We start from the raw sequence: 24,804 nt of genomic DNA on the forward strand, positions 1-24,804 counted from the left end.
TCCATTTGCATGGAATATCTTTTTCCATCCCCTCACTTTCAGTCTGTATGTGTCCCTAGGTCTGAAGTGGGTCTCTTGTAGACAGCATATATATGGGTCTTGTTTTTGTATCCATTCAGCCAGTCTGTGTCTTTTGGTTGGAGCATTTATCCATTTACATTCAAGGTAGTTATTGATATCTATGTTCCTATTACCATTTTCTTAATTGTTTTGGGTTTGTTATTGTAGGTCTTTTCCTTCTCTTGTGTTTCCTGCCTAGAGAAATTCCTTTAGCACTTGTTGTAACGCTGGTGTGGTGGTGCTGAATTTTCTTAGCTTTTGCTTGTCTGTAAAGCTTTTAATTTCTCTGTCGAATCTGAATGAGATCTTTGCTAGGTAGAGTAATCCTGGTTGTAGGTTTTTCCCTTTCATCACTTTAAATATGTCCTGCCACTCCCTTCTGGCTTGCAGAGTTTCTGCTGAAAGATCAGCTGTTAACCTTACAGGGATTCCCTTGTATGTTATTTGCTGTTTTTCCCTTGCTGCTTTTAATATTTGTTCTTTGTGTTTAATTTTTGATAGTTTGATTAATATGTGTCTTGGTGTGTTTCTCCTTGGATTTATCCTGTATGGGATTCTCTGTGCTTCCTGGACTTGATTAACTATTTCTTTTCCCATATTAGGGAAGTTTTCAACTATAATCTCTTGAAGTATTTTCTCCGTCCCTTTCTTTTTCTCCTCTTCTTCTAGGACCCCTATATTTCGAATGTTGGTGTGTTTAATGTTGTCCCAGAGGTCTCTCAGACTGTCCTCAATTCTTTTCATTCTTTTTTCTTTATTCTGCTCTGCAGCAGTTTATTCCACTACTTTATCTTCCAGGTCACCTATCTGTTCTTCTGCCTCAGTTATTCTTCTATTGATTCCTTCTCGAGAATTTTTAATTTAATTTATTGTGTTGTTCATCATTGTTTGTTTGCTCTTTACTTCTTCTAGGTCCTTGTTAAATGTTTCTTGTATTTTCTCCATTCTATTTCCAAGAGTTTGAGTCATCTGTACTATCGTTACTCTGAATTGTTTTTCAGGTAGACTGCCTGTTTCCTCTTCATTTGTTTGGTCTGGTGGGTTTTTGCCTTACTCCTTCATCTGCTGTGTGTTTCTCTGTCTTGTCATTTTGCTTAACTTATTGTGTTTGGTGTCTCCTTTTCACAGGCTGCAGGTTCATAGTTCCCGTTGTTTTTGGTGTCTGCCCCCAGTGGCTTGTGTAGGCTTCCTGGTGGAGGTGACTAGTGCCTGTGTTCTGGTGGATGAGGCTGGATCTTGTCTTTCTGGTGGGCAGGACTGCATCAGGTGGTGTGTTTTGGGGGTGTCTGTGACCTTATTATGATTTTAGGCAGCCTCTCTGCTTATGGTTGGGGTTGTGTTCCTGTCTTGCTAGTTGTTTGGCATAGGGTGTCCAGCACTGTAGCTTGCTGGTCATTGAGTGGAGCTGGGTCGTAGCGTTGAGATGGAAATCTCTGGGGAGTTTTCACCGTTTGACATTACATGGAGCCGGGATGTCTCTGGCGGACCAGTGTCCTGGGTTCGGCTCTCCCACCTCAGAGGCACAGGCCTGACACCCAGCCGGAGCACCAAGACCCTGTCAGCACACGGCTCGGAAATAAAGGGAGAGAGAAAGCAAGAAAAAAAAAATAAAATAAAGTATTAAAATAAAAAATAATTATTAAAAATAAAAAAAATTTAAAGTAATAAAAAAAGAAATAAAAAAAAGAAAGAAGAGAGGAGCCAAACCAAAAAACAAATCCACCAATGATAAGAAGCGCTAAAAACTGTACTAAAAACAAAAACAAAATAATGGACAGACAGAACCCTAGCACAAATGTTAAAAGCAAAGCTATACAGACAAAATCACACAAAGAAGCATACACATACACACTCACAAAAAAGAGAAAAAGGGATAAAAATATATATATATCATTGTTCCCAAAGTCCACCTCCTCAATTTGGGATGATTCGTTGTCTATTCAGGTATTCCACAGATGCAGGGAACATCAAGTTGATTGTGGAGATTTAATCCGCTGCTCCTGAGGCTTCTGGGAGAGATTTCCCTTTCTCTTCTTTGTTCGCACAGCTCCCAGGGGCTCAGCTTTGGATTTGGCCCCGCCTCTGCGTGTAGGTCACCTGAGGGCATCTGTTCTTCCCTCAGACAGGACGAGGTTAAAGGACAGCTGATTTGGGGTCTCTGGCTCTCTCAGGCCTGGGGGAAGGAGGGGTACGGATGCCAGGTGAGCCTGCGGTGGCAGAGTACGGCATGACGTTGCAACAGCCTGAGGCACGTCATGTGTTCTCCCGGGGAAGTTGTCCCTGGATCACGGGACCCTGGCAGTGGCGGGCTGCACAGGCTCGCAGGAGGGGAGGTGTGGATAGTGACCTGTGCTTCCACACAGGTTTCTTGGTGGTAGCAGCAGCAGCCTTTGTGTCTCATGCCTGGCTCTGGGGTCCACGCTGATAGCCGCGGCTCTCACCCGTCTCTGGAGTTCCTTTAAGCAGCACTCTTAATCCCCTCTCCTCACGCACCCTGAAACAGTGGTCTCTTGCCTCTTAGGCAGGTCCAGACTTTTCCCGGACTCCCTCCCTGCTGGCTGTGGCGCACTAGCCCTCTTCAGGCTGTGTTCACGCAGCCAACCCCCACCCTCCCCGGCAGGTGAGCAGACAAGCCTCTCGGGCTGGTGAGTGCCGATCGGCACCGATCCTCTGTGCGGGAATCTCTCCGCTTTGCCCTCCGCACCCTTGTTGCCGCGCTTTCCTCCGTGGCTCCGAAGCTTCCCCCTCCGTCTCTGCCAGTGAAGGGGCTTCATAGTGTGTGAAAACTTTTCCTCTTTCACAACTCCCTCCCACTGGTGCAGGTCCCGTCCCTATTCTCTTGTCTCTGTCTTTTCTTTTTTCTTTTGCCCTACCCAGGTACGGGGGGACTTTCTTGCCTTTTGGGAGGTCTGAGGTCTTCTTCCAGCGTTCAGTAGGTGTTCTGTAGGAGTTATTCCACATGTAGATGTATTTCTGATGTATTTGTGGGGAGGAAGGTGATCTCCACGTCTTACTCTTCCGCCATCTTGAAGGTCTCCCTCACATGTTTCTTTCTGAATTATGGTTTTCTCTGGGTATATGCCCAGTAGTGGGATTGCTGGGTCATATGGTAGTTCTATTTTTAGTTTTTTTAAATTAATTAATTAATTAATTTATTTATTTATTTTTGGCTGCGTTGGGTCTTCGTTTCTGTGCAAGGGCTTTCTCTAGTTGGGGCAAGTGGGGGCCACTTTTCATTGCGGTGCGCGGGCTGCTCACTGTCGCGGCTTCTCTTGTTGTGGAGCACAGACTCCAGACGCGCAGGCTCAGTAGTTGTGGCTCACGGGCCCAGCTGCTCTGTGGCATGTGGGATCCTCACAGACCAGGGCTCGAACCCGTGTCCCCTGCATTGGCAGGCAGATTCTCAACCACTGCACCACCAGGGAAGCCCTAGTTTTAGTTTCTTAAGAAATCTCCATACTGTTGTACATAGTGGCTATACCAATTTACACTGCTACCAACAGTGTAGGAGGGTTCCCTTTTCACCACACCCTCTCCAGCATTTATCGTTAATAGATTTTTTTTTTTTTTTTTTTTTGCGGTACGCGGGCCTCTCACTGTTGTGGCCTCTCCCGTTGCGGAGCACAGGCTCCGGACGCGCAGGCTCAGCGGCCATGGCTCAGGAGCCCAGCCGCTCCGCGGCATGTGGGATCTTCCCGGACCAGGGCACGAACCCGCGTCCCCTGCATTGGCAGGCGGACTCTCAACCACTGCGCCACCAGGGAAGCCCCGTTAATAGATTTTTTGATGGTGGCCATTCTGAGTGTTGTGAGATGATATCTCATTGTAGGTTTGCTTTGCATTTCTCTAATGATTAGTGATGTTGAGCATCTTTTCATGTGTTTGTTGGCAATCTGTGTATCTTCTTCGTAGAAATGTCTATTTAGGTCTTCTGCCCTTTTTCGATTGGGTTGTTTCTTTTATTTATTTTTGATAATTTGTGTTCGGAGGAATAAAATAGAAGGCTTAGGGCTAGAGCCTCATATATTTAAATATATTAATAGAGATAGTTTGTGACTTTATAAATACCTGGATGCATTTTCTTCTAGCTATATAGACTCTTTACAATACTGCTCTGTGGTGAGGAGTGATGCTGGTGGTTACTTGTAGTCATGATACATTTTCATAGCACGCAACTAGCATTACCTATTTAATAATGTTAGCTACTTAATAATCCATTTAAAACCTGGGCTATAAATCAGAAGTGGCTGCCATCATAAAGGAAGATTTAATGGATGCAAATTATTATTTTGTACCGTGGTTTTTAACCATTTTTAGATCTTGGAAGTCTTTTGAAAATCTTGTGAAGTCAGCTGGATCTTTTCTCCTGGGCTCACACACACACAAAGTGTTGCAGAAAATTCAGGAGATTTAGAGGAGTCCCCTCTCCCCCGCCCCTTTCCCCCAGCCCATTCAAGGATGACCCAATTTTAAACTCATGATTTTGGAGCTCAAATGTATACTTAAAGTGGTCCAGTCATTCAGTCCTTCAACCGTTCATTCATGAGCTAGACTCTAGGCATTGTGAGCAGCACTAATTTTTAACTCTCCTGACGGTAATAATCTTGTTCAAATTCAAGAGCGCATTTTCATCTTGAAATTAAAGGTATAACTCACATACTGCATGTCGATACCTTATGCTTTTTATGGATTTAGGACTAATTTGGTGTGTCCCAAGAGGATAAACAGCAACTACTGAGTTTTATCCGTATTTCTCTTGCTTTAATACAGCTTTTCTTAATTTCCCTTTAGTTATCCATTTTCATTCTTATCTTTGTAATTAGTCACACCGTTATAGTCACATCATCTTTCCCCCTAAATCTTTATTTCTAACATTTCTTTGTGCTTCAATATAGCAATCATCTTCAGTGCTACACAGTGTTCTACTAAATAGATATATGTCTCTAATGTTGGACATAAAGGTTATTTCCCGTTTTACACTCTTTGGAGAATGTTGCAAATGACTGCTTTAAGTAGTTTTTTCAGTCTTGTCTTAGATTAGTTTCTTAGGATAGATTCTCAAGGATGAGAGCAACGGTTCATTCATTCATGACATTTTTATTAAGCACCTGTTATGTGCTAGGCACAGTCAAAGGCTTGGCCTTTTCCATGACACTTGATTTGCTTTGACATTCTTTCCATTTGTGATAGAGAACTACTTAACCAGTTGAGCTGACTATTAATTGTCCAGCCTAATAGATCCTTGCTTCCTCATTACTCATGGTGAATGCTTAGTAGTACACTAAATGTTTAGAAGTATACTAAAGCGTTGTAAGGAAGGCAGATCTGAAGATATGGCAGTGTGTGGCTAAGTGAGATGTACATGCCTTTAGAACTATTTGCTGTTTGGATTATTTACACAATTCAACATTCTTTTGATGTGATGAGAATTGAGAGATGAAGCTTTGACCAAGAGAGGTTTAGAACACTGTGCAGAGTTAAACATCTTAGGTTAGATAATCACTAAATCACTCAAAACTTTAAATTTGGTTAAAGGAAAACCAAAACATACAGTTTTATTATATATCCAAACCTTTATTTTTTGTGAACATTTATTGGATGCCCCATATGTGCCCCATATGAACCCCATATGAACATTTGAACCATTTATTGGATGCCCCATATGTGCCCCATATGAACATATGAACCCCATATGAACATATGAACCCCATATGTGCCCCATATGAACATTTATTGGATGCCCCATATGTGCTTTTTGTGAACATTTATTGGATGCCCCATATGTGCCAAGAAAACAAATGTGAATATGACATTGCATATTCCTAATTAGCGGGAAGAGACATATATGGAAACAGATACTTGCTGCAGCCCATGATGGGCACCATCAGAGTGTTAATGTGTCAGAGAGTTCAGAGAAACAGAAGATTGTGTCCTTTTACCCAGCTTTTTTTTTTTCCCCCCCGCCCCGTACGCGGGCCTCTCACTAATGTGGCCTCTCCCGTTGCGGAGCACAGGCTCCGGACGCGCAGGCTCAGCGGCCATGGCTCACGGGCCCAGCCGCTCCGCGGCATGTGGGATCTTCGCGGACCAGGGCACGAACCCGTGTCCCCTGCATCGGCAGGCGGACTCTCAACCACTGCGCCACCAGGGAAGCCCGATTTTTGCTCTTTTGATTACAGTATGACTGGCTGGTTGAAAGGAAGTCATTGGTTGATGATTATTTGAAAAGTCACCAGTTTCTTTGTAAACATAATTTTTAATAATCATTGGAAGGAACCAAAGTAAAATAATATAAATGTGCATGCTGTAATTAGCCATAGCAAAAATGTTCTAATATGATCATTTTTTTTTTCAGTCATCTAAGCTAAAGGAGAGCAAAAGAGGTAGTCTGCCCACTTTTCTAGAACACTATAGTGGAGCCTGACAGCTCCACTATAGTGTTAGTATAGTAACCAGCAGCTATGACTGGGTTCAGTCATAGCTGCTGGTTACTAATGGTAACCTCAGATCTCCACATCCATGCTTCTAGTTCCTCAGCGGTAAATTGGGGAATGGCAGTACCCACTTCAGTGCTGCTCTGTGCTCATCTTAGTCCACCTCAGAACAACATTTGCTGCTGTTGTTCTCTTTTTCCTTCTTAAGACACTCTTCTCTCCTAGCTCCTAAGACCCCCCTACTCTACTGTTTTCTTCTCCTACCTCCTACTCCTTTTCATTTGCCTATTTTGGCCTTTTTTTTTCCTGTCTGGTTTCTAAATGTTGGATACCTCAGGGTCCTTTCCCTTCTTTCTATTCATTCCTTTCCAAGGAGATCCCTTAGTCCCATGGCTTTAAATATCGTCTGCATGCTGCTGCGTCCCTGTATGTCTCCAGTCCTGACCTGTCCAGCTCTGAGGTACAGATTCATGTGTCTGATTGGCTCCTGGATATTGCTCCTTTAACATATTTCTAACTGGATCTCTGGATCTCCCCACCAAGGCAAGGAAACAAAGAAAACTTCCCTTTCCCAGTCATCTCCATCTTTGGTAAATGACCTTATATCTGTGACTCATCCTTGAATCTTTCCTTTCGTTCACCCCATACATCCAAGCCAGCAGCAAATACTACCTCAGAATATATTTTGAATCCTTCTATTTCTGTCTTCTCTGCTAGCCATCATCGTATCTTGCCACTTCCACAGACTTCTAACTTGTACCCTTCCTGTCTGTTCTATACATAGCTGCCAGAGTGATTTTTTTTTTTTTAAAGTAAAAATCAAACCATGTCACTTCCCTGTTTAGATCCACTGGTGTCTTCCCATTGAGCTTAGAATAAAATCAAATCTTCTTTCCAGAGCTTACACATCTGGGTTTAATTTCCATATCTAGAAAATAGGGATAATCATGACTTTACCTAGAATATGAACTCCTGGAAGGCACAGATTTTTCTCTGCTTTGTTCATTGCTATTGTCCCAGTGCCCAGAACAGTGTGTGCACATAATGGGCACTTAATAATTATTTGTTGAATGAGTAAACACATTCAGATTATATGGGTCTCCAGAAGCCTTTCTTTTTCCCTCTTTCAGAGCAACATATCATAGCTTCATATTTTCTACTTTATACAGGAAGTCCAGCAAAGGCTTCTGGTGCAATCTCTCCCCCCCGCGCCTCCTTTTTTTTTCCTGGCCCACAGCGGCGGCTTGCAGGATCTTAGTTCCCCAACCAGGGATTGAACCCGGGCCCTCCTCAGTGAAAGCTCAGAGTTCTAACCACTGGACCACCAGGGAATTCCCTCCCCACCCCTGTTTTATTTTTTAGATCTGAGGATACATTTGGGTCATTAGGAGAGGATAGATAAGTAATAGAACAAGAAACAGAATAGAAATTGGAAGGAACCCTGGGTAGGTTACTGCAAAATAGTAGCAACAGCATTTTAAAAATAAGCATTTTGCTATAGAAATCTTGGAATATATGCAGAAATAGTAGAATAGTATAATGAATCCTCGTCTCTTCATAGCCCAGTTTCAACAGTTATCAACTCATGGCCATTCTTTGAGCATCCAGGATTTAATCTGGAAATTTCCCACGGTAAAGAAATACCTGGTCTATAGAAATTTGTATTACAGATGTATCTTACCCTGGGCATTGTTACTATTTTGTAAACCAACTGAGAACAGATTAGATATGATTTTAAGAACTTCAGTTTCTGAAATATCTTTTCTGATTTGCTTTTTGTAGATGCCTGAAATTTTACTATTAGTATAACTGTAAATTTGCAAATCATGAATAAGCCTGAGAAGGGAAATACATGAAGCCCATTAACAGTTATTTATATTTTAGTGTAAACTGATTAATTAGGAGCACGCTTGACTGATAAGTAACGAAGCACAAGCTTTGATAGGAGGCGTAAGATCACAGGGACCTGGGTGGGGGAGGCCTTATAAGGACTCCAAATACTGGTCAAGAGGGTGCTGCTCTGCTGTTTTCCATCTTTTCCTGGAGGTGGTTCTGGCCTCAAAGCCTATAGAAAGAGTTTTCCTTCCAGTCTGGTGGTGTTCCTGTCATCTGTCGTCTGGGTTCCCTTCTGCTGGCTGCAAAGACCTTGTGTAAGGCTGCTGAGGAGGTGATTCCATTCCAGCTAACTCTGCTGCTTGTTTATTTTTAGGTGTCTTGCAATATATTCAGAACTCTCCCTCCTAGTGACAGCAATGAATTTGATCCAGAAGAAGATGAACCTACCCTTGAGGCATCGTGGCCACACTTACAGGTACTTTGAACTACTATTTGTTATAAAAGAAAGATCCATTAACTCATTAGCTGATTAGCATGGGAATTCCTTGAAGGCCTTATTCACCAAGAAATCAAATTAGAGTACATTACTGGAAAGCTAGAGAATGCTTTTTATGTTTCTTACTGTTGATAATTAGGATGCCAAAAGAATAAAATAATAAGCATTATAATGCTTTAGGGTGGGCCCTCCTGGGTTGCATGCTCAGCCAGTGATTTTATTAGAGCTTCTATGTGATCCTTCCTGCTGGAGGCTCAAACAAGAACAGAACTATTTTCCATTAATATTAGTTAGATGTGATTAGGTCACAGAGTACGTACCTCATTTTCAGCAGTTAGGTACCCGGGGGACTTTGAATGCCTGTCTTCAAGATAACCACGAATGTGTTTCTTTAGCCTGGAAGGGCAAAATCAAATTGCAATAGCTATTTCACAGTGTTGTAAGGAAGAGCAATAGCTGAGAAAAATCTTGTGCAAAGGCCAATTTTGCACTCTTGCACTGAGAAGGCCATGTTTTCCAAGCATCCTCATGTGCCAGGACAGATTAGGACCACCCCTGCCTCTCCTTTCCCATTTGTATCGTATTTACTTATCCATACCAGACCTTTTCCATCCTCCTTTCCTGGCTGCCTTCTTTCAAGGCCAGCATTTCTCAAATGAGTAGAACAAGGAAATGTGAGTGTAATGAACCTCAAAGCCATTTTTCCATTCAGTTAGAATGTCCTCAGAGGCTGTGTGACAGCTAGTGAGGAGGGAAGGGATGGTAGAGAAGGAATATGACCATGTCCATTTTCACCCTAAGGCAGAAGTCACTGCATCTTTGTAGAAGTGTGCTCACGGTTACTAGTTGACTTTCTGAAGAGCAGAAAACTATGCAGCAGGGAGATAAGGCCTAGAGATATTCTAAGGGTTTATTTTTTTTCCCCACTTCAGAATTATTGACATAAATTTGCAGCTTTCCCTGTCCTGCTTTGGAAGCTCAAGGTTGCTGCAGATATACATGTAATGCTCTTTCCTCTAGTTATGTGGAGAGCTTTCAGGGGCTGTGTTTTCTCAACTCTTACCTAGGCAGGTAATACATATGTATTCCTGCTACCAATGCCAAAATACAGAGTAAATTAGTTAAAACATTGTAGTTGATTTACTATCTTAGATGCTTTATTTTTTTTATAAGGTGCCAGACATACTATCTGTAATCTAAGAAATTTGCAAAACTACTTGTGCTTTTCATGGTGTATCCCAGATTATGACAAAAAATCCAAAAAGAAAACAAAAAATGGAATTACTGTTTTGAATGGATGGACTTTTTGTCATGTCTTATTCTTGATGCTTGGCACCAGTTCACAGAAGTGCAGTATAGTCTGGAAGAAATTTAAAAAACAAAGCAAACAAAAAAGATACTTTTCTCAGAAAAGTCCTGCATCTTGTGGTTGAAAAGACAGGGAAGGAGATGTCTTCAAAGCTTCAACTTGTTGTCTTGTCTACCTCCTGAAGAAGAGAAAGTAGACCATTCTTGCCATTTGCAGGAGCTTTTTGAATACTCTAAATCATGATCGCCATAGATATAAATTTCCCCTAAAGTATGATAAACTTTATCATACCCAATATTTAACTCAGTATTTCAGTTAATCCTTGCTAAGCTTAATGACTCTATAAAATATGGGTCTAAATTAATTTCTAAAGCTGTTAAGCAGAATTCTGCCACCAAAAATCTTGAGCTTACACTGTGTCTTTACTACAGGAACATTAACCATTAGTTCACCTGCAATGCTTAAAACCAAAGCAACAGTGAGGAGTGATGCTGAGACCTGTACCCTTAATGGATCTGAAGTCACAAACTGTGTTCCAAAACAGGCTGGTTTCATCTGTGTTGACATCTTGTTTCAGCCTGTAGTCCTCTCTCCCCTTCTTTAGCTCAGGGGGAAACATGACATAGGCTGGATCAGGTAAAGAAGCCTGTAAGAGAAAAGAATGAATATATGTATATGTATAACAATCACTTTGCTGTACACCTGAAACTAACATAACATTATAAATCAACTGCACTCCAATAAAATTAAAATTAATTTTTTAAAAAAGAAATCTACTCTTAAAATTCACAAATGAACCTTCATTCATAGCAAAGGCCAAGTCAGAAGGCACTATCTTTTGCTTTATGGAAGTATTTGTACTGGCTCCTGACTTGTCTCACGAATTCTGTGTTTTCTTTGTATATTCTGACTCCACAAATCAGTCACCTTTCCATTTTCACTAATAAGTGGTTTTAGTACTGGCAAGAGCCCTCGTTGAATGTTTAAGAAAACTTTTCTGTTCGTGATAGGTCGTTCATGTCGTGGTGACCCATCACTAAATTCAACATTTTACTTTATGATTGATCCAACAATCGATTTTTCCAGACCCAAACAGCACTTTCTTCAGCTTTTTCACTTTTTCTTAACTCCAGCATTAGCAGTGTGCTGCTGATTCTGGCCCACATTTTGCAAGGAAACACGGTGTTTATTACCAAATCTCTGACAATAGTAGAGAACAACAAAATCACATTATGGTTGTTGGGTGGTTGGCTAGGCTCCTTGCCTCACTGTCTGCTCCTGCACACTCTGATTTTAATTGTGGCTCGTATAAAGTTACTCATTACAACAAATCATGGATCTTTGAGGATATTTAAAAATAAGAAAAAGTATTAAATCTACAAATTTTTAGTTCACATATGTCAAAAGATCTACTGTATGTGTGTCATTTGATCTTTTCTATTATCTGCGTTGGTATCTTTTAAACTGGTATCCCATGGTTATTTTTTGCGTATTTTTTGAAATTGGGTCTGTTTTTATAGTAGAATACAATTTTGTAGGACTTCCATTTACAATTAAGGGATTGTTTTTAATGCTTTACACTGGAGACTGAAAAACCAGAATACTAAAGTCTTTTTACTCGTGTTCCTTGAAGAATTCACTTATGTGACCTTGAAAAGTAATTTATCCTCTGCAGTCCCTAGTCCTTCCCTTTAGAAACTCAAGGGAGATTTTTGATTCTGAGGTAAAATCTGTCTCTTAAAGTAGAGAACATTTATGCTTATTAATTAATATGTCTGAAGTGTTTCCATCAAATTTTTTAAACCATAACTGCTTTCAAGGGACCAGAGGGGAGAGGACATTTTGCCAATCCCACTGGAAAGCCCTGCTTGCCCACAAGTCAGGCCTGGAAGATGAGAATCTCTCCACTTTGTAGGAATCAAAAGAGAGATGAAACCCCTGTTTATGGGTTATTTGAACAAGGCTGATGTTCTGTTTGTAAAACCAAGAGTTGAAAGATTAGTTTATTGGAAAAAGAACAATCCTTCTAGGGGATATTTGAACTCAGGCATTATTATGACTAGAAGTACAACTTGGCAATGTTCAGATAACTGGGAAAGAAGTTTCTTCTGAGTTCAGAGAGAAAAACATAGTTTTATAAAGAAATAAAATCCTAATGTGAATACCTAATATTAAGTGTTAGAGTCTGAAGTCACAAGGTCACTGTGTGACACATTTAGGTTAGTGGTATCTGTAAACTCTTAGGGGGGACCTGAGACCTAATTGTCAGTGGCCTGCAAGGTCAAAAGTAGTTTTATAATAATACTGTATTATTTGCTTCTTTCACTGTGTTGACATTTTCACTAATATTTGTAAAAGCAGTGGTGGTTGAAATTGCTGTTGTGTTAGCACAAATAAGGCAGTTGTGCCCAACTGGTCTAGTAGTCATATTCTTCACTGCCATGCACTTACAATTAAAAAAAAAAAAGCCAATTTCAATCAAGAATGTCCTTGAAGAAGCAGCAAAAATTATTAATTTTATTAAATCTTGACCTTTGAGTACACATTAAAGATAATATTCTTCATGATGAAATGGAAAGTATGCATAAAGCACATCTGCTGCATACTGAATAGTTGTCTTGTGCTAAAACATTTGTGTGATTGTTTGAGCTGCAAGCTAAACTAGCTGTTTTTTCATGAACTGTCATTTTTACTTGAAAGAATACCTGACAAACTATGGTTTTTCTGACTTGGGTATTTGGTGGATGTTTTCTCTAAAACAAACAAACAATTGTTTTACTACTGATAAAATTAAAGCATTGAAGAAAAATTTAGAATTAGAATTTTGAAAAGCTGTATCTTTCCTTTATCTGTTACCTTGAGCTTTACAGCTCCCCAAAGCTTAAAGCCTTTTTTTTATAAAGTTAGAGGTATTAAGGAATGTGACTTTTATTGATACTATGTATGTATGTAATGAAATGTATCAACATTTGAAAAATCTCCATAACTCAGTGAACCAATATTTTCCAGTTGGCCAACGAATGATGTTAGGCAGTCATGCATGGGTAAAGATCATCCAAAGTGCAAGAGAGATGATTGGAATTTAGTTTAATGGTATGAAAAATTCATTGATACAGTTTCAGATTCTACAACTGCAACTTTTCTTCAAGAAATGACTGTCAAGTTCTGGTGTAGTATCAAAGAAAAGTATCTACAATTATGTGAAGAAACTATGAACATACTCTCCCTTTTTCATACTAGTAGATTTGTGTGAAGCTTGATTTTCTTTATATACTTTAACCAAAACAGTATATTACGACAGCTTGAATATGGAGACAGATAAGATTCTGTCTTGTCTTTTGTTTTTTTTTTTTTTGCGGTAGGCGGGCCTCTCACTGTTGCGGCCTCTCCCGTTGCGGAGCACAGGCTCCGGACGCGCAGGTCAGTGGCCATGGCTCACGGGCCCGGCCGCTCCGCGGCATGTGGGATTCTCCCGGACCGGCGCACGAACCCGGTGTCCCCTGCATCGGCAGGCGGACTCTCAACCACTGCGCCCCCAGGGAAGCCCAAGATTCTGTCTTTTCATATGCTGTTAAAGAGATTTACAAAAATAAAAAAGTGCTTCTCTTCCTAGTAACTTTTTTGGAAAATAAATTTGTTTTTCACAAAAATATGTTAGTTATGTTAACATGTGATATATTTTATTGTTCTAAAATAATAAATATATTAAATTTTCTCAATTTTTATTTCTACTTTCATATATATATCTCATGTAAACAGAAAACTTTTTTGAGTCTTCAATAATTTTTCAGTGTAAAGGAGTGAGACTAAAAAGTTCGAGAATGCTGTTTTAGGCAATAATGACAGTAATGACAGTGGTGATATGTGTTAACCACTGTGCAGAGGGCAATATATCTATAAAAAATCACATTAATCTCAGGGATTATCATCCCCATTATACAGTTGAAGCAAAAGACTTTTAGAGAAATTAACTTGCCTAGGGTCACACAGTTAGTGAGGGGTAGAGCTAGGCTTTCAACCCAGTGTCTACCTGTCTCTTGAAAGTCCTGGTTTTGATATACTGTTGTGTACTACACCAGGATTTAATGTATACTTTAACATAGATTTATTTTGCAAAGAGCATAAACAGTGATCCCCCATGGTTTATTAAAACGGTTATTTGAGGTTGCCTCTGCAGATGAGAGTATTCTTACTCTTTGCAGATGAGAATATCCTGATACACCATCATATATTGCTTAGAGGAGTGTAAATTGCCATAAACTCTCTAAAAGGAAATTGGTAATGAATGTTGAAAATCCTGACGTGTTTGGATATCTTTTGATCTAACAATTCTACTTTTAGAAATATTTCCTCATGAAATAATTGAACACGTGCACACTGATGCATGTTATATAATGTACATTCCGGCATAATTTAATAGAGAAGTAATTTTAAAACTACTTAAGTGTCTAAGCATAGGATATTGGTTAAATTAATTATGAGTATTGGAATTATTCATTATATATATGTATAATGGACTGCTTGTAGCTTGAGAATGATGGCTTAGATATTGTTGGCATAAATTGTCCACAATATATTGTTTAGATGGTAAAAGTAGTTTTAAAACTATATTTTATATATATATATATATATTTATAGTACATTGGTATATTGTAGAAGTATAGAGAAAAATTGAGAGTTTTATACATTAAAGTGTTAACAGTGGTTAACTCTTAATGGTGAGATTATGGGATATTTTTATTTGCTCTCTTTGGCTGTGTTTCCAGATTTTACATTTAAAAAGTTAAAAATCACAGCAGCAGCTGTGAGCTACAAGAAAGGCTGGCACTGCTAGTTGAATGATATTAAAACCTACTAAACCCCTTGTCAGTTTTAGTATTAGAGCTTTTTAACGTTTTTGATACTATTCTCAGTGAATTATGTTTTGAAATTAACGATAACCTATTTGTTGCAGCTTGTATATGAGTTTTTCATACGATTTTTGGAAAGCCAAGAATTCCAACCCAGCATTGCCAAAAAATACATAGATCAGAAATTTGTATTACAGGTAAGCACATTGTTGTGGTTGCATGTATTTGTTTTTCAGTTGATAACACTTTATCTCATTTTCTCTTGATGTTTGTTAACAAAATCTTACAGTGACAGTTATATCACCCTGTAAACAAATATATACACATAAGTTATTTTTCATTATTGCCCATTAAAAGTAATAGGTATCTCTTTAGTTTATTGTGCTGGAAATTAATTACATTTTAAACAACAAGGAATGCTAATGCCTAAATCCCTGCAGTTTTCTTTCTTAAAGTTTAATTATAAAGGAATTTCATTTGTATAACCCTAGTTTGTGTGAATCCTATGTAAGCTTGAAAACTTTTATTTGCATAAGGATTTTAAACTATTTCATTCATCTGTTAAAACTGAGTAGGCATGGTCTAGAGCATAGGGAAGCTTTAATAAATAATCAAAGTCAGGGTACTGGTGAGCTTCCACAACTAGGAAGTAGCACAGCTTAACACCTTAAGATTCCCTTGAAGAGATTAACTCTCACCTATCTGTTTGGAACTTTTCAGGATACCTACGTACTTTTCTTGATTTGTAATTTTACATTTTATAACTGTAAATCATATATTTTTACCCCGGAATTGGGTACTTTCATGGCCCTGAATATTTAGGTAGTATCTCCTTGCTCTTGTTAACATTCATCTATAAAAAATGCATACTTGAGCCAACTGATGTATGGATTGTTGTAACTCCTTTCTAAGTGATTAATGAGATGCCTTATGTGGAAAAGAATAAATATCTCCTAGTGAGCCAATATGCAGAACTTCAAATTTAAAGCATTACTTTGGAGAAAACTGATCTCCTATGCTTTACTTGGATAAAGGTTGATAACCTCAGTGATGACCTCGTTCCTTAAATTAATACATTTAGAATTCTGGACATACTAGGTTGAGAAGTCTTGGAAAAGTGAGATTTGATATATAGCTAGAGAGGTAGTAGATAAATAGGTAGATTCACGGATCACTGGGAAATAGGTTGATCCAGACCCTTATCCCAAGTAGGTAAAATGCATTTCAGGCAAAACAAAAGCAAGACATAACAGGTCTGTGTTTGTATTGGAAAGTCCTTGCATTTCTGTAGCACTGTATAGTTGTCAGACCACCTTTACATGCATTATTTAATTTGATTTATACAGCTATCTAGAGGAGACATGGCTAACTTTTGTGCCCATTTTATAGATGAATAAATCTGAGGTCTAGAAAAGTTATCCAGGTTTCCCCAGCACACTTCCTATTCTGGTTTCCTGTCCATTAAACCATGATGCCTCCTTGTGATTCCCTTTACCATAACTTGGAATGACTTCAACGCAGGAGTAGCCCCCGTCTCTCAACACTGATGAAAAACAAGGTTCTCTTACATTTATGGTAAATTAAAGTGCCCGAGAGGATCGGATAATGATTCAACGGTAGACACTGTGTTTAGCTGACATGGAAACAGTAAATCCTGCAAAGGGCCCAGTCAGTGTGCTCTCCGTGGTTGATGGGTACTGATAAAGCTCCTAAAATTAAAACAACAGACATTGGGCTTCCCTGGTGGCGCAGTGGTTGGGAGTCCGCCTGCCGATGCAGGAGACACGGGTTCGTGCCCCGGTCTGGGAAGATCCCACATGCCGCGGAGCGGCTGGGCCCATGAGCCATGATCGCTGAGCCTGCGTGCCCAGAGCCTGTGCTCCGCAACGGGAGAGGCCACAACAACAGTGAGAGGCCCGCGTACCGCAAAAAAAAAAAAAAAAAAAAAACAACAGAGAAACCCAGACTTGGAAGGGACATTTTGGGTTGTCTCTTCTAGTTCTTTACGCCGTGAATCAGTTTTCTTTGAGATCCTGATGAGGGGTGTCCTCTCCTTGCCCTTTTTCAGTGAGAAAGGGCCACATACTCAGGTAGATTGTTCCATTTTTGTTAGAAAGTTATTTTTTATGTTGAATCTCCTTATACCTGATACCTTTTGGCCTTATTTCTTCAGAAGAGTCCCTTAGTATATCACTAGCCCAGGCATAACCTTTCAGGTCTTAGAACACAGCTTTTGTATTTACCTCTTGCCTCTTTTTCTCTAAAACAGCAGTTACAACTCAAATGCCTATAGGCTCATTTATAATAGTCTGGTGGCCAGATGTCAGACAATAGGAGGCAGACCAGCTCCTACTGAAGGGAGCTTTGACTATACCTCTTTCTTAAGTATTGCCAGACATTTTTTTTTTTCCCGAAGAGAAATTTTTTTCTCCCAAATTCAGTTTTTTTGTGAAATTTTCTGATAGTTTTAAAATCCTGTTCAGAATGAATTAAAGCCATCTGCCTTCTGGATCTAGCCTACCAGCTGTCAGTGTGTGTTCTCTGCTCTAGACTGAGTCCTTAGTTCTGTCAACCCTGTCTCATTTGTCAGTTTTTGGTCTTCAACATGTGTCCATTTGTCTTCAAGGATGACATCTATGTCTGAAGACAGTGCCCTGAGCCTGGTCAATCCAATGCAGCTTAGAGTTGGGGGTCTCCATTCCCTTGCCTGGATGCTAGGCTTCTTAAAGGGGAAGTCTCATTAGCTCTTCTTGCTGTTCCATGACACTGCTAACTTAGGTTAATAAGCTTGTGGTCTTAACTGACTTCTAATTTCGTTTTACACATGTTGTCATAAACCCGTTTTCATTTTCCCTTGTTCATTTTACAGTTTGCTTTTTTATCTAGGTGTAGGATCTGACACGTATTCCTATGGAATATCTTATCTCCCCAGCCTTCTGAAGTCTTTCTGGATCTTGATTCTGTCATCCACCTTATTCACTGTGCCTTCCAATCACATCTGTGATTACTAGCGATTGGTCTCATTGAAGTCATTGATTAAAATTGTTAAACTAGCCAGGACTCAGGATAGAGGCCTGTGGCACGCCTTTAGCAACTTCACTTTATTTTAGCACAGATTCACTAATAACAGTGTTTGGATTCCCTCCTTGAGCCGGTTAGAAATTTACCCTAGGATGGGGGCTTCCCTGATGGCACTGTGGTTAACGATCCGCCTGCCAATGAAGGGGACACGGGTTCGAGCCCTGGTCCAGGCGGATCTCACATGCTGCACAGCAACTAAGCCCATGCACCACAACTACTGAGCCTGCACTCTGGAGCCCACGAGCCACAGCTGCTGAGCCCACGTGCCACAACTACTGAAGCCCGTGCACCTAGAGCCAGTGCTCCGCAACAAGAGAAGCCACTGCAATGAGAAGCCCGTGCAGCACAATGAAGCAACTAGAGAAAGCCTGTGCACAGCAACAAAGACCCAACACAGCCAAAAATTAAATAAATAAATAAATATTTTTTAAAAAGTATCTTAAAAAAAAAGAAAAAGAAATTTACCCTAGGATGTCCTCATCCTCGCATTTAAAATTTTTGTTTATAAGGAGAGTGTAGAGACTTCATCAGATGTGATGGTAGAAGCCAGGACTTCATGTTTACAGCATTCCCTTCCTCCATGGGCCTTGGAACTTTATCATAAAAGGAATGCCAGAATTTCCTGGCTCTCCAGTGGTTAGGACTCTGCACTCTCACTGCCAAGGGCCTGGGTTCGATCCCTGGTTAGGGAACTAAGATCCCTCAAGCTGCGGGCACGGCCGAAAAGAATAATAATAATAAAGAAATAAAAAGGAACGCCATTCGTCTGCCACGGGGCATTAGTGAACTTCTGGGGGCTACTATTGGTTTACTGGTAATATTGCCCTAAGTACTTGCAAATCATGGCACTGATCATCTGTCCCCAAGTTTTGTGAGAGACAAGTAATAAAGTATAAATAGTGAAGCTCATCTACTTATGCTTTATGTTTTCAGTCCCTGCCTCATTTTTTCAACTTTTTTGCCTTCTTTATCCTCCCTCTGCTGGACCTGTTGATCAACTCAGCCTTTAGACCAGGGCTCACCTCAGTGCCTGCATCAGTTATGAAAGGGTCAGGCAGGGTATTGGTGGAATTAACGGCACCACTGAGTGGTACTTGAATGTAATCCTGTGACTAACCAGTGCGCTAATTTTCATGATGGGGAGAAGCTCTGGTTGCCTATCAGCTGCCGACTTCCAAATTACCCTGTTCATTCATGTCTGTAACCTGTAAAGTTGGCCTCCTATTCCTTTTCCTTCCCTAAGTTTGCCCCAACACCTTCTAGGAGTGGGGACTCAATCCCCTGCCTGCTTCTCCTAAGCTTCCTTCCTCAAGAGTTTTGGTCCCGACTTGAGACCTGATGGCAATGGGTGAGCCTTTTGGAGCTTGAGCGTTATTGCTGAGATACTATCCTGTTATCCCCCATCCCACCCTACCGTCCTCTTCCTCTGACCACCATGCCTTAACTGTCCTTGAGCTGGCAGGTCCTTCGTATGTCTGTACCGTCTAGTCAGCTCATTCATTTTGCGTACCCTCAGTTTTCCCTCTTTTTTCTCTACCGCATGGACTCCCAAGGTGCTACCTGGTCCTAGCCTGGTTTTCTTGTGCCATGGGAACCCTCATACTTTTCCCTATTGCAAATCAGGATGACATTCACCTTATTCCTTTTCTTTGAGCAGATTTCTTATTCTCTGTGGATTCTCAAAGATCTCAAAAAGAGTTTTCAACTCAGAACTCTTTTATTTAGTAAGACATAATTTATTCTAGCCACAAGATTTACACTTACTTTCTGTAGCAGCTAGCTGTATTCTTTACAGTCTGTTCTGACTCTGATTCCTGCATCCCCCAAAGCAAAATAAGTGGGCTATTTTGGGCTTCCCTGGTGGCGCAGTGGTTGAGAGTCCGCCTGCCGATGCCGGGGACGCGGGTTCATGCCCCGGTCCGCGAAGATCCCACGTGCCGCGGAGCGGCTGGGCCCGTGAGCCATGGCCGCTGAGCCTGCGCGTCCGGAGCCTGTGCTCCGCAACGGGAGAGGCCACAACTGTGAGAGGCCCGCGTACCAAAAAAAAAAAAACAAAAAAAGAATTGGGCTATTTTAACAGGATGTAGTGAAGAGAAACTTAGAAGGCTCTGGATTGGAATCCTTACTCCCCTATGTACTCTAAGTATATTTTAGGAGCTAAGAATATGAGCTGTGGGATAAGAAGAAACTGCATTCAAACCCTGGCTTTTCTGCTTACTTGCAATGTGACTTTCAGCAAGTTAATACGCTTGCTACCAAGCACGAGTTTCCTCATTCATGACATGGGGATAACAGTATAAGTGAGATACTATTCAGTAAAATAAGATATACCCCCAAACTGACAACTGTTAAATCTTCTTAATTGAATTGGCACTATGTATACAAACACAGGCTCCCTACCTTCAGTCTTAAACAGGTACTGAAAACTTGGGCAGATAATTGACTATTCTGAGCCTCAGTGTTTTCTTCTATAAAATGACAATAACAGTCGTCTTTCTTACAAGTTACAAAAAAATAGGCTGTTATGATGATAAAATAATATGACTTGTATAAATGTCTGCTGGTAGCGTATATGGGGCCTAATAATTGCTCATTAAATATCAGTTCCTCTTTTCACATCCTCATATTATGTTACCTGTCCATATTGGTAGGATGTCTTATTTTTCATGATTCCAATATTAGTTTTAAAACTTCCACATTTTGAAACAAAATTTTAAAATTTATGTGAAACTTACAATAAAAATTTTGCAAAGAAGGCTTGAATAAATGCAGAAATGTAACGTAATCCTAGGTGGGAAGACTTGCCATCATAAAAATGCCCATAGACTCTCCAAATTAATCTGTACATTTAGTGCAATTCTAATTAAAATTTCAGTAGTTTTTCTATTTGAAAATTTCAGAGTTCATGAAATAAAAAGTTTTTGAAAAAGAAAACTAGTGATACTTTATTAGACATTAAAACATACTGTAAAGATACATTAATTAAAACAGAATGGTATGGGTACAGGTGACTGGAACATAGTAGAGGCTTGGGTGGAAAAGACCCTTTTTAGTATGCTATAAAACTCATAAAAATATATGAATAAGTAGATAAGATAGATACCTACCTACATACATATATATTAAATTGGTATAATGCTCTGAAGAGGAGATCTGATAGAATTCTATTGACTTAGATTGTGACTGAGCAATTCTGTGAGAAGTAGATGTGTACACCAAGCTATATGTACAAGGTTATTGAATGTATCATTGTTAATGATTATTAGAAAATTGGAAACAATTTGAAAGTTCTTCAGTAGGGGTTGGCTGAATAAGCTGTGGACATTCATTTAAGGAAATATTCATCAGGCTATAAAAAGAATGAGATAGAGCTACACATGATCTGTTTTTAAGTGAAACATGCACATTATGGAACAGTATGATATTTTGAACCCGAGTCTGTTATTTTAGGGAAAAGGAATGTTTGTCTCTGCACTAAAAATTTTGGAAGGAGATACACCACGTTTTTATTAATTGTCTGGTGGGGTGTAAGATTATGTGTGATGATCTTTACTTTCTAATTTCTATTTTTTGCATTTAAATAGTGAACATGTATGTTATAATCAATAAGAATAGTCAAAATATTTCAACTACAGCTACATTCTCATTTTGTTGCCTTGCATTTTTGTAAAACTCAGCCGATTCTGTTCATTAATCTTCCCAAGACTATGTTTTATAAGACTATGCCATTCTTTTATACTTAACATTTTTTTGTATTTCCTTCCTTTTATCATTTGTGCATGTCCTTTTAAAGTCTGAAGCTCAGTGGCAAGCTTCTTGTGTTGCCTCAAGGGCCTCTTTCAATACCTCTCTTTTTAATTCCTCAGCAGGAAGCAATATAGATTAGTGGTTAAGTGTATAGACTGGTTTGGATTCAGACTCTACCATTTTTTAGTGCATGTCCTTGGGGAAGTTATATAACTGCTGTATGACTCAGTTTCCTCATCTGGAAAGTAGATGCAAAATATCCATTATATGATAGTAATTATGTTGTAAGGTTCTTGTGCAGATTTAATAAGTGTATACGTATGTAAGCACTAAGAACAATTCCTGATAATAGTAACTGTTCAGTAAATGTTACACTGCTGCTGTCGCTACTATCTTTATTAGGATCAGTTCCTGTATTTAAGACTTTCTTTACCATTATTTTCTAGAACAGCCTCAATCCAGGAAGTTACATGATGTTAGTCTGTCATGTCTTACCTAGCATGTTATCCATTTTTTGAAATCTAACTTTTACCATTCTAAAAAATCAAAAAACCCTTTGGACTCTGCTTATATGGTTCTTCGTGGGCTGTTGGGATTTTTAAAGATGTTAAATATGGTCTCTTGTCCTTGAATTCTCATCAGTTCCACTTCACCAACTGATTTCTTCCAATCAGTGTTAGAAGTAAATGTTTAATCAGTGCCAGGAGCATGTACTTTTTAGTGTGTAAGAACCAGGGAAAGCGCATTCAAATCTTTACAGAGGCCAGACAAGTGATACATAATGAAGTAGTCTGGGTGTAACAGAAAGGAGTTGATGGAAACAGTGGTGACCTAGAGAGCTCGGACCCTGCTGCCAATCTGTTCCTGTTAACTGTTGGCTGATTGCTAAGTGGGCCAAGTGTTGCTAGATTCTTCTGATTTTTTAAGAGAACCTGGAAATCTAGATTTTTGTAATGGGCCAGTCAAAATCGTCAGTGACTTGTACCTTTGAAGGGTTTGCTCTTTTTTATTTCAGAATGGACTACTTTGTTTAAATTTCGTAGTAATTTTTGTTAAATCTAGATTTACATAACCTTTAGCACTTCTTATGTACTTAATCTAAGTCTTTACATAAGGAAGCTGTCAGAGACTTATCAAAGCTAGTCGATTGATTAAATAGTGCCCTTGTGTCCATGGTAATGTTGTTGATTTTAGACTTAGGTAACTTAGCTATAAGTGTGTTGGCTTGTCTAGGCTTTGGAAACAACCTTGTCTATTCCCAGTAAAGATAATTTTCATCTGCATTAGGGTGGTTGAGAAAATGGTTTCTTTATGACACTTCCCTCCCCCAAGACCAAAAATGAATTGCCAAACCTTGAATTACGTCACTGGGTGAATTGTCGTGGTAAGAGTTTAGTAGCATATCTCTAAAGACTGCGTTCAACCACTCTGCAAGTCTGAAAAGTAGTCAGTGGTTGCTAAGAGATGTACTATTCAAGTATCTCCATAAACATATGTACTGCTGGAGGTGGCTCCTTAGTAATTTGTACTTCACATTTGTGGTTATATTTAGCTGAAAGGTACTGTAATTATCATGCAAATTATGCAAATCATCCAGCCTGTCCTTAAAAGTGACCTTTTGTTATTGTGTTTTAAAAACTGAAGACAAATTGGACATGATACAAAACCAACCCATGAAAAAATGTTAGGTTCTTAACTGAAATAAAGTTCACGAGGCCTTGAATCTCAGCTCTACAAGTTCCTTGAATATGTCAAAATGCTTACATTTCTCTCTCAGAGTCTATAGCAAATAAAACTTTAGAGAGTTTATTTCTACCAGGAATTTTATCAGATAGACATAAGCAGTTAACAATAAATTGCCCCATCCCATCCTGTCCAACCTATAACTCAAAAACCTTAAAAAAGGGCTGTACTGCTCTGACTTCTGCATCCAGAGCCAGCTTGGTAGGCAAGCAACTCGTGCAGGGGCAGCGGGCCCTGTGCTTAGAAGGACCTTTTTCATGGTTTAACGCTTTGCTGTTGCTGTCTTGAAATTCTTAGTACTTTTTGAACAAGGAGCAGTACGTTTTCATTTTGCGCTGGGCCCACCAATTATGTAGCTAGTCCCTGCCTGTATCCCACTAAGTGCATGATTATGTACCATAGCAACTCTTTCTTGAAATGCTGACCGAATTAAAAATTTAAATCGCAGGGTTTTCTTGAATCAGTTGGAATAAGTGCTTGAGGGAGAATAGAATGGACTTTTCTACTTTGTAGGAAAAATGCTGAAATTAGGAGAGAAATAAAAGCCTGTGACTTGGTAGAGTTGTTCATGTTTGTATGACTGACACCTTTGAAATGTTTATACGGAGTTATAGGGGTCCTGAAGTCAGAACTGCTGGAAGCTTATAATGTGCAACATTTTGATTCCTTGTCCACGCTGTGCTCGCTCAGTGGTTGCCCATAGGTCAGTTCATTTCATAATGTTGGTCCTCTTGAGTTGTTACGATTCATGGGAGTCAGGCTGCCGCTGGCTCTTCTTTCTTGGTTCTGGGCTGTTTTCTCCAGGTGCTTTATTACTTGATCGAGATGAAGGTATTAGGAAGATAATTTTTTTTCACCTAGCAGAGTAGCTTAAGTGAAAAACAAAGCCAGACATGTAGAGATCTGATTTTAGTTTGGTTTAAAACATTGAGAATACTAATTTCATTGATTATTTACTCTTTTTTTTACATGAAATAGCGCTGGGCAGTTGCTTCTTTATGTAGAAGAGGGTAATGGGCTTTTTGTTTCAAGTCTTTTGCTCATATGGTTTATAAAGAAAAATAGCAAGCCCTGCCTGATCCTTCCCCAACCCAGAGTCTCATTCCCTATAGGTAACCACATTCAAGTCTTCTAGCTGTTTCCTCATATGTATCTCCATAATTCTAAAGAGCACTCTTACTGCCCTTTGTTGATTTTTTTCATCTGTTCCTACTATAAGCCACTACATGTCTCCCTCTATTATGTCTT

The 24,804-nt window shown here is 39.6% G+C and overlaps 1 protein-coding gene across 1 annotated transcript in view; it reads left to right on the forward strand.

Annotated features, from left to right (window-relative positions):
- The window catches only part of PPP2R5E (protein phosphatase 2 regulatory subunit B'epsilon), a 151,953-nt gene that overhangs the window by 100,759 nt on the left and 26,390 nt on the right, over positions 1–24,804 (forward strand). Inside the window, exons 4-5 of the mRNA XM_082840868.1 lie at positions 8,704–8,805; positions 15,090–15,182. Coding sequence (XP_082696994.1) covers positions 8,704–8,805; positions 15,090–15,182 — 195 coding nt within the window. The remainder of the gene's footprint in view (positions 1–8,703; positions 8,806–15,089; positions 15,183–24,804) is intronic.

This window comes from Leucopleurus acutus (genome assembly GCF_964270905.1).
Source record: "Leucopleurus acutus genome assembly, chromosome: 1".
NCBI lineage: Eukaryota > Metazoa > Chordata > Mammalia > Artiodactyla > Delphinidae > Leucopleurus > Leucopleurus acutus.